Consider the following 10,000-nt stretch of genomic DNA (forward strand, 5'->3'; position numbering starts at 1 on the left):
CTAGCATTCTTCGGGCCGGTTCAGGCACGAGAACAGACTCGTGCAGTGAAAGGAAGACGAGGAAAGCCGTTTACTACTAATTAGTCTCATATACCACAAGCTATTTCAGAACCACATGTAAAACTTCACCGCGATGGCAGCTAAGATCAGAATCGCCAGCGACATGATCAGGCCTTTTAATGGCGAGGACGATGTAGTGGCCTGGATGCGAAAGATCAGGCTTGTGGCGAGACTGCAAGGGATAAGCGATGTGGTGAGTCTTATGGCGCTATACTTGGAAGAAAAGACCCTGACCCTGTGTTTAGAGATGGATGAGGAAGAGAGGTTGAGTGCGGAAAAGATTGAGCAGAGATTGAGAAAGGCATATACAGAGAGCGAGTATACTGCCTTTGTTAAGCTAGGGACTGTTAGATGGGGCAGGGGAACGGTGGCAGTGGTCAATTCCAAAAACAATGTATCCGTGGATGGAATGCCGCGTCACGTGCTGGACCTGCGCAGGATAGTCACTTCGTTGGATGAAGTGTGCGGAGAGGGAAACGACGCACCTGGCTTGAGATCTCGACACGTAGGGCGCCCACCCGGTTGGATGGCGGACTTCGACGTGGAGTAGGGGTGGACGTGATCTTTAAGATCAGGGTGGCATGTGGTATGACGTCAGCAAATGGGGAGCTGACAGCTGACCGGAGGAGGAAGAGGGGCTGAGGGAGCCTCGATTGAGATTTCGTGCCCGTTTTCGATGGGAAGACGCGCGAGGCGATCGCCCAGGTGAGGGAGAGGTAGCTGCTATTTCTAGCGTTCTTCCGGTCGGGCCAGGCGCGAGGACAGACTCGTGCGGTGGATGGAAGACGAGGTAAGCCGTTAACTACTAATTACTCGCATACACCACAGTTACTTTTAGTACTAAGTCGCTCCACTAGTAAATGTTCCGTTGTTCTTTTTTTTAAAATGCTGTCAAACAACGAAATTACTCAGTTATTTTATTACTAACCACTTCAAATATATTCGAGTATGGTTTATGTACAGGCCTGCACAAATGTATTATAGCCGGCATGAGATGGCCGACTGGCAAGAAATCATATTCAAATCTCGCTCTACGTCCTAAAAGTCTTTCAAAACAATGCCAGACACATTGAATAATATAGTCATTGATACACCGTGTCGAGAAATAAGAGCAGGGGTGGCCACGAGTGGAGCCGTTTTAATCAGCTGTCTCCTCGAGCAGAGCTTATGTGAGACTAAACGGTATATAAACATTAGGATTACGTAGTTATTCGAACCACTAGAAATAGCAACCAAATAACACTCGAATCATAACCCTATTGTTATCTTAAAAAGGACACGGACAAACGGTCAACAACCTTCGTGCTGAAAATTTGTTTTGCCGTACCTTTAGTTTGTTAAAGTACAATTAAACCCGTAAACAGATGAATAAACAGGACTTTCTTATCTGAGACAAACGACTGTTAAAGATTAGAGGAAATTTAAGACTTTCTAATCTGTAACAAGAACCGTAGTTTAAAAATATGTCCCGGCTTTCGAGTCTAGATATACGACTCGGGCGATTAGGCTGATGTATACAACCGTTATCTAATGGACTATAATAGTTATCTAAACATCATAGAAGAAATAATGGATTAATACACGAAAGTACGTAGTCTGGAGTTCATTCTAAGGAATATAATGCAAGGGAAGGGATACTGGTCTGTTTACATGGAGAAGATCAAACAATTCGCGTCCGGCATGTTCTGTTTTATAAGAATGTATTATCAATCAAATAAATATTGAAGTTCGACATTAGCACAAGAGTATCGACACCAGAGCAATAAAGTCAACATCGATGGGGTTTGAACGCGCAACCTAAAAGGGCGTAACTATATACCACATGATGGTGATTCAGGTACTTAACCGTTTCGATAATCCACTGACCTTGGAGATTAAATTTATAAAAGTAAGTTTTATAAGTCTAGCGATAAATTATACATATATAAGTAGCGATAAATTAAATATATTTTTCTTCTGATAAACAAAAAAAAAAAAACAACAAAAACCAGAGAAAAAATACGAAAGACTAAAGAGCAGCGGTGATGCCATATATGAGTGTGTGTGTGTGTATGTATGTATATATGTTGTTATAGCAAAAATATCACCATGGAAATAAATGACTATTTACCTGTAGAGGGAACAATGCCACTTTGTTACCGACATAGCCTGATACAACAGTACTTTGGATGGTTAGAACACGCGGCATTTCGAGATCATCAAGCATTGCACAGAAGACGGCAAGGGTAAAAAAAACCCCCTCAAATAACTGTTATTGTACAACGACGGTTCGTTCGGTCGATACAAGGAGAACGGACGAATATCTTGTATTTATAAATAAGCTTTGGTGTGAATTGTTGCAGTTTAAGGTTGTAAGTCTGAAGAAGAATTAGTTGCAGTTTAAGGTTGTAAGTCTGAAGAAGAATTAGTTGCAATCCAGTAAAGGAATAATAAATGCTGCTTCAGCTCTCCGCCAACAGACGTCGTCAGAAACTGATTATTTGAATGGAAAAGGACAAGAATTTTTAAAGGAGGGGGAACTACTCTAGTGAACAAATTGCATAATCAACTTATTTGTTTAGGATTGTTAGCGGGTCTCTCTATCATATAGTCACACATATACACACCCATATATACATCCATACTTATACACATATATATTAAGTATTGAGCATATAAACAAAAGCAACAGGCTTTAAGGACATAAAAATAATCCATAAACTTTTCGAGTGGACAGAATTATCACAAGGCTGGTTACACATAAAAACAAGAAATAAAAAGAAAAAACTCAAAATTTTTTTCTCTCACTCAATCATTGGTATTTTGTATTGCAGATCGGGCGATTTGTATCTATTCGAGTTAATACAGTTGTCTCGTTACTGGCATCTTCCTGTGCCGCTATCAAAGACATATCTTGGTGGCTCAATAAATGGTGCCTTTACGGTATCGTCCCACTTGCTAGAAACTGCAGCCAACTTTTCTCAAATCACACCTTATCCTACGATAAAAAAAAAAAAAGAAAAACGTATCGGATACTGTATTTCGTTTTATAAAAATAAGAAATAAAAACGTGTATTTTTTTTTATCCTTTCGTGACTAAATGCAAAATTAGTTTGGCGTTCTACCCTTGACTTTATTTCGTATAAATTTCTCATAAATAGTTTGTGTTTTTTTTTTTTTCATATAAAGGTCTTCACCCGGGAACAAAAAAAAGTTAACCAGCCTGGTGGGGGTGTTATCAAGTATGTGGAAAACGAATATCAAAAAAAAAAAAAAATGCGCACTGATGACCCTGAGGTGGGGAGGGAACTTTCGGAAAATTCACAAGATCCGATTTTTCTGTCATAATTTCCGGTAAAATGGATATATATTGATTTTTTTTTTACGGAATCCCGCGTTTTTGGTTATGGAGGATCCGATTCTGAAAAAAAGAAGAAAAAAATTTCAAAAAACTCGCATTTTCAAAATTTCAATTACTCCTCCCCCACTTCTTATTTTTGACTTTTCCCGGAATTTTTTTTTTTTGCGAAATACGTAGAAAAATACGAAGATTGTGATTCTGAAAACAATTGGTTTGTAAAATTTTAATTTTTCAAAAATAAAAAAATAAAAATCTCTATATATATGTACATATATATATATATATATACACCATCAGGCCTTCAAGAAGGCTATCCACATGTTAGAAATAACAGCCAAATCTCACAAAACTGCGATAACATAATGTAATCACTCTACTCACCTTTCTGCAGAGATTTCTTTCAGAATAATTTCCCGCAGTAATATGACAAAGTAATTCATGTGAAATTAAAGTGATTTTTTTTTTTTTTGCTTCAAACTTTCTTTTTTAAACTTTTTTTAAAAACTTTTTTTCGAATTTATATATATATATATATCCATTTTACCGGAAGTTATGACGGAAAAATCGGATCTTATGAATTTTCCGAAAGTCTCCTCCCCACCCCAGGGTCGTCAGCGCGCACTTTTTTCATATTCGTTTTCCACCCCCCACCCAGGCTGGTTAATTTTTTTTTTTTTGTTCCCGGGTGAGGATCTATATATTGACCGGAAAGTTTTCAGAGATACGTTTTCAAGGCTGTAGATTACGATTATATTGATACTCACTCTGAATTTGCTTCTTCGTAACTCTAAAATTCGTCTACTCTTTTACTTGTTTCAGTCATTAAATTATGGCTATACTGGTGCTCGACCTTGAAGGGTTTAACCGAACAGGTCCCCTCTAACCAATAATGTCCTTAAAGCCTGTTGCTTTTGTTAATATGCTCAATGTACAAACATCTCTTGCACAGTTTTCGTCTTCCAAGTTCATTTGCTGAATACAATTGTATAAGATGTTCGCAATGGAACTGAACCCGAAACCAAGTGGTTGCAAAACGACCTTCTTAATCACACAGCTATCCCTGTACCTAAAATATCGTGGGGAACGAACACAGGATCCACCAACCCCTCAAAATTTTAGAGTCTCGCGCTCTACTGACTAAGCTAGCTGCAAATATTTTTAAATGACATTTTGCTTAAATACCTTTTCGAACGAGTTTTTCCTTTTTTACCAAAGCCTATTCCCCATAGGAGGGGGTAGCCACAACAAGACACATACCAGGCATTCCATTCATTTCCTAGCTCAAAGAGGCAAGCCCTATCCTATGCTCGGGTCAAGGCATAGAAATCAACCCCCGATATCAGCAGCGGGGCCCGATAGTATATGCTGGGTTACCCCCGCCGCATCATACTGGTTCTGTACCTCTTTGAGCAACATCAAATTCACTCATCCGTCCACAAACACTCTCCAAGCTTTCCTATCATTTATAAACTCTCTTGCCTCTCTCACTCCCAAACCTCTAACCACCACAGCTTTCCTCACTCCATCCATCCACACAAACTGAGGTCTGCCTCCGGTTCTGCTGCCTACCACTTCTGCCTTCAGCATCCTCCTTACCATCCACTCCTCATCCATCCTTTCCATGTAGCCAAACAACCTCAACATTCGTCTATCCATCCTGGTACATTGATTTTCTCACATTCCTGCTCGCTTTCGCACCTCCTCATTTCTCATTCTGTCCATCCGTGTCACACCAACCATAGTCCTCAAACATCTTATCTCAAACACATCTAGTCTCCTCCTTTCCGCCTTTCTTATCCCCCGCGTCTCTGCACCATATAACATTGTCGGCACAATCACGCCCTCATACACACCTCTTTTCGCTTTCATACTCAACCTTTTATCTCTCAGCACACCTTTCACAGTTCCAAGTATCTTGCTCCTCTCCCTCACTCTATAATCCCACTTCCTCACCCAACCACCCCCAACCGCCGTCACATGTGATGCCAGATACATAAAAACACTCATCTCCTCTAACATCTCACCATTTATACTCACATCCATCCTACCAGCCATTCCATCTCTCGAACATCTCATCACCTTACTCTTAGCTACATTCACTTTCAGTTTCCTCCTCTCACACACTCTTCCAAACTCTACCACCAGTCTCCTCAGTTGCTCTTCTGAATCCGCCACAATAACTGACTTACCTGCCATTTCTCTCCATTTTCTCCCACCATTTGGGTTTCCCTACCAAAGGTTCTAGCGTTCACCTCTCTCACCACACCATCCTTATATAAATTAAATAGCCACGGAGACATCACACAACCCTGTCTTACCCCACCTTCGCATCAAACCACTCACTTACTTCACCATCCACCCTTACACACGCCCTACTTTCTCTATAGAAACTCTGTACAGCTCCCAACAATTCACCATCTACTCCGAACAACCGTAACATCTGCTACATTGCATCCCTATCCACACGGTCATATGCCTTCTCTAGGTCCATAAAGGGCCTATACACTTCCCTCCCTTTTGCCAATAACTTCTCAGACATCTGCCTTACTACAAATATCTCATCTGCGCACCCCTTCCACTCCTAAAACCGCACTGCTCCTCTCCGAGTACACTCTCTTCTGGTTCCTCACCCTTACAAACAGAATTCTCCCATAGAGTTTACCAACCACATACAACAGACTTATACCCCTAAAATTTCTACTCACATTTATCGCCTTTCTCCTTGTACAGTGGCACTATGTAGGCACTGCACCAATCCTTTGGTGCCCTTCCAACCATATAACAAACATTCATAAACCTCACTAGCCATTCAGTCAATGTTACTCCTCCTTTCTTTAGGCATTCCCTCGTACACCCATCTACACCTGGCGCCTTTCGGTTTGCCATCTTCCGCGAGGATTCCCTCACCTCCTCCCTTCCAATTGCACCGTAGTTCCATTCCCCAACAACAGGCATTCTCCTCTCTCCTCCTACAGCCACTATACTTGCCTCCCTATCATCCTCCACATTTAAGAGCTCACTAAAATACTCAACCCAACTCCTTTGTACATCCTCGCTTCCTTTCAACAAATTTCCATTTACATCCTTCACTCTTCAAACATAAATCTGAAGGCAAAAATGAAAAAGCCGGGAGGGAATGTTAAATTCACAGGAATACGTGATAATAAATTTGTGTAGGGAAAATGACTCGAAATCCTCTCAACTTTTTTCATTTGTATTTAATTTTTATCGACATAATTATAATATACACTCTGAAAACATATCTCTGTAAAATGATATTTTTCTGGGTTGGGGTGGGGGAACGCATATTTTTCAAAGCATTATGAAAAAATATATTCGAGGTGGGGCACAAAACTGTAGCTGTGTCATGCTAAATAACTCTATAGGCAATGTTATTTTGCATAATACAACTACAGTTTGCAAGATACAATACAGTTTACTGCTGTGTGCTTCAAAGACATGAGTTCGTTAGCTTGTTTATACTGTCAAGTTCAGGTCCCTTGTTAATTTGGAATTAATAATTGAGGAATGTACAGTTGAAAATGTAGAAATTTTAAAGACGTCACAAAAGTTATTATTAATTCTAATGATCAAATTGACATATACATAGCTTCTGTTCGACGGTCATCAGATAACATCTGAAATCTGCCTTTTTTTTCTTTTGCATATGTATATCTTAAACTATTTCTAGTTAATTCACCGACTCCACCCTTAATTTTCTTATTTCTTTATTGCCCACAAGGGGCTAAACATAGAGGGGACAAACAAGGACAGACAAAGGGATTAAATCGATTACATGGACCCCAGTGCGTAACTGGAACTTAATTTATCGACTCCGAAAGGATGAAAGGCAAAGTCGACCTCGGCGGAATTTGAACGTAGAACGTAGCGGCAGACGAAATACCGCTCAGCATTTCGCCCGGTGTGTTAACGTTTCTGCCAGCTCGCCGCCTTAATTTTCTTTCCTTTAGAAAGATTATTATTAAGTGAGCGGACATTATTCTTAAACTGTAGAACAAAATACTTAGTGGAATTTTTTCCGGCTCTTTACGTTTTGAGTTCAAATCCCGCCGAGGTCAACTCTCTCATCCTTTCGGGGTCAATAAAATAAAATAACAGCTAAGTACTAAAGTCGATATAATTGACTGACACCCTCCTTCCAGAATGGCTAGCTTTGTGCTAAAATTTGACACAGGAAGACAATGAGTTAGCAGGGTCGTTTGCGTGCCGGACAAAATGCTTAGCGACATTTCTTCTGGTTTTACGTTATGAGTTCAAACTCCACCGAAGCCGATTTTGCCTTTAATCCTCCCAGGGAACGATAAAATAAATACCAGTTGGACACTGGAGTCGATGTGATCGACTTACCGCAAAATTCCTGCAAATTTGTATCATGATTTGAAACCATTACTAAAAAGATTCGTACCATTTAAAATGGTCCTCAGGCCACAATTTGCCCATGACATCTATAGAGAATGGTATTTCTGGTGCGAAATTCTTAACCATTCGGCAACACTGATTGGTTGCAACAACTCAATACGACAATTGTTGTTTAATCCTGTATCAGCTGCTAATCTTCTAAACCTATGACTAAAAACATTCCAGCCATGACCCTCCTATCTTTTTTTCGGACACTTTGTACCCTAGACTGCATAATTGAATCGTATTTTATGTTAAGACTGTGGATAAGGTGGTGAGTTGGCAGAATTGTTGGCATGCTGGGCAAAATTCTTAGCGGCATTTCGTCTATCTTTATGTTCTGAGTTCAAATTCTGACGAGGTCGACTTTGCCTTTCATCTTTTCGTAATCGATAAATTAAGTACCAGTGGAACACTGGAGTCGATGAAATCGACTATCCCCCTTCAAATCGTGTGGTACCCATTTGTCGAGCTTTTCTGATTTTCCAATCGCATGCAAATAGTTGCAGGCAGTCTTCTGACTAAGTTGAAGTTCTTTTGCAAGTTCTCGAGTGGTTTTACGTCGATTTTTCTCAATGACAGTCTTTAATTGACCGTCATCGATGACAGATGGGCGTCCACTACGCTCACGATCTTCAAGGTTCAGGGTCTCCACTGCGAAATCGTTTAATGCATTTTCGAGCTGACCACTCACTAGTCATTTCCTCACCAAACATTTTGTTGATATCGCGAGCAGTTCCAGCTGCTTTACATCCTTTGTAGAAGTTAAATAGCAAAATTGCTCGAATATCGCGCTTTGACAGTTCCATTTCAGATGATTGTAACAACGGTGATAAAAATATCAATGTTAATTTATTGATGCAATTGGGCAAGTGCAAGTCTGTATTATCAGACAATTGCAAAAAATGTATTAAAAAAAATTTAAAACTGCAAAAATCCGGTACAAATTCTTCATTGATCAAAACGTTGGTTACTTTTTACTCAACTAGATACATATTTGTAAATTAGTATCAAAATACATCACCTTCAGTTACCGACGTAGACAGCCAGGTCGTTAACATTTTTTCTTCTTTTATTTTCACAGTTATGTCCCTTCGGAGTATAATTTTACAGAATCGTTTGCCCATCGAATAAAACGCGCAGTGGTATTTCATCCGTCTTCACGTTCTGAATTCAAATTCCACCGAGGTCGATTTTGTCTTTCATCCTTTCGGGGTCGATAAACTAATCAGAATACAACAAAACCCAAGTAGCTTAATGGACAGAGACAAACCTACAACAGTAACATAGTATATAGGATTTATTTACCATAATTTAATATCATTGTCACCAGATTTAGTAACATGGATCAAATACTTCTGACAATATCAACAACAGGGTAACATTCTGCATACTAAATACACTCACGATTGTGTCCCATATAGCTTGAGAAACTTGTGTTTATATATCCTTGCAATTAGTAGACAAAACTTATTCTGAAGATGAGAACCTACAACAAGAACGAAATGTGTTTTAAAAATACTAAGGGACATAACTCTAACATCTTTAACGGCGATGCAGCTGGTTATTGACTTGGTGGTTATTTTGAGAAGATACAAGGTCAGTTTATGGTTGATGGGAGAGGTGCGCCGGCAATTGCGTCGATTTCTGAAATTAACGCTAGAGTGGTGGGCAGCAAAGTAAACACCACGATGATGTAAATTCACATAATACACGACCGAAACTAAATACTATAATGTATTTAAAATTTGGAGCGCTATCGTTTCTGTTCCTTCACTACTTACCATTTCAATAAGGTCAACGGCATGGTGAAGTAGGAAGAGATGCTTACCACCACATCATCCTATCGGTCGAATTTGAGAAGGAGTTCTCAAATTTCCTCTAACTTATCAAATTTGTTAATTAATTAAGAAAAGCAGCATGAATTAACAGATGGGGTGCTAAAAGTGTCTTTTGGCCGTCCCGCAAGAAAAATCCTTTTTCTAAGTTAAAGGGTGAAATAGAGAATGTCGAGCTAAAAATGATAAATGCTTGAAAATTATCTTTCTTTCTCTTTAAAACTTGCTAATAATTGTCACTCGGGTTATTGTTTCCTATTATTGAATGAAAGTTAATTTTGATTAATTAAATAAAAACAAACAATTTTATTCAATTATTTTATTTTTTATAATTACACAAGTT

The 10,000-nt window shown here is 39.2% G+C and overlaps 2 protein-coding genes across 2 annotated transcripts in view; one reads left to right on the plus strand and one right to left on the minus strand.

Moving 5' to 3' along the window:
- Nucleotides 1-2,755, minus strand: part of LOC106873490 (pyridoxal kinase) — a 55,107-nt gene extending 52,352 nt beyond the window's left edge. Inside the window, exon 1 of the mRNA XM_014920875.3 lies at nucleotides 2,171-2,755. Coding sequence (XP_014776361.1) covers nucleotides 2,171-2,266 — 96 coding nt within the window. The 5' untranslated portion in view covers nucleotides 2,267-2,755. The remainder of the gene's footprint in view (nucleotides 1-2,170) is intronic.
- The window catches only part of LOC106873488 (serum paraoxonase/lactonase 3), a 70,550-nt gene continuing 61,256 nt past the window's right edge, over nucleotides 707-10,000 (plus strand). The window contains exon 1 of the mRNA XM_089347767.1: nucleotides 707-850. The gene's annotated coding sequence lies outside the window, so the exon portion shown is untranslated. The remainder of the gene's footprint in view (nucleotides 851-10,000) is intronic.

Source organism: Octopus bimaculoides, chromosome 2, assembly GCF_046866305.1.
Source record: "Octopus bimaculoides isolate indiv1 chromosome 2, ASM4686630v1, whole genome shotgun sequence".
Taxonomy (NCBI): Eukaryota; Metazoa; Mollusca; class Cephalopoda; order Octopoda; family Octopodidae; genus Octopus; species Octopus bimaculoides.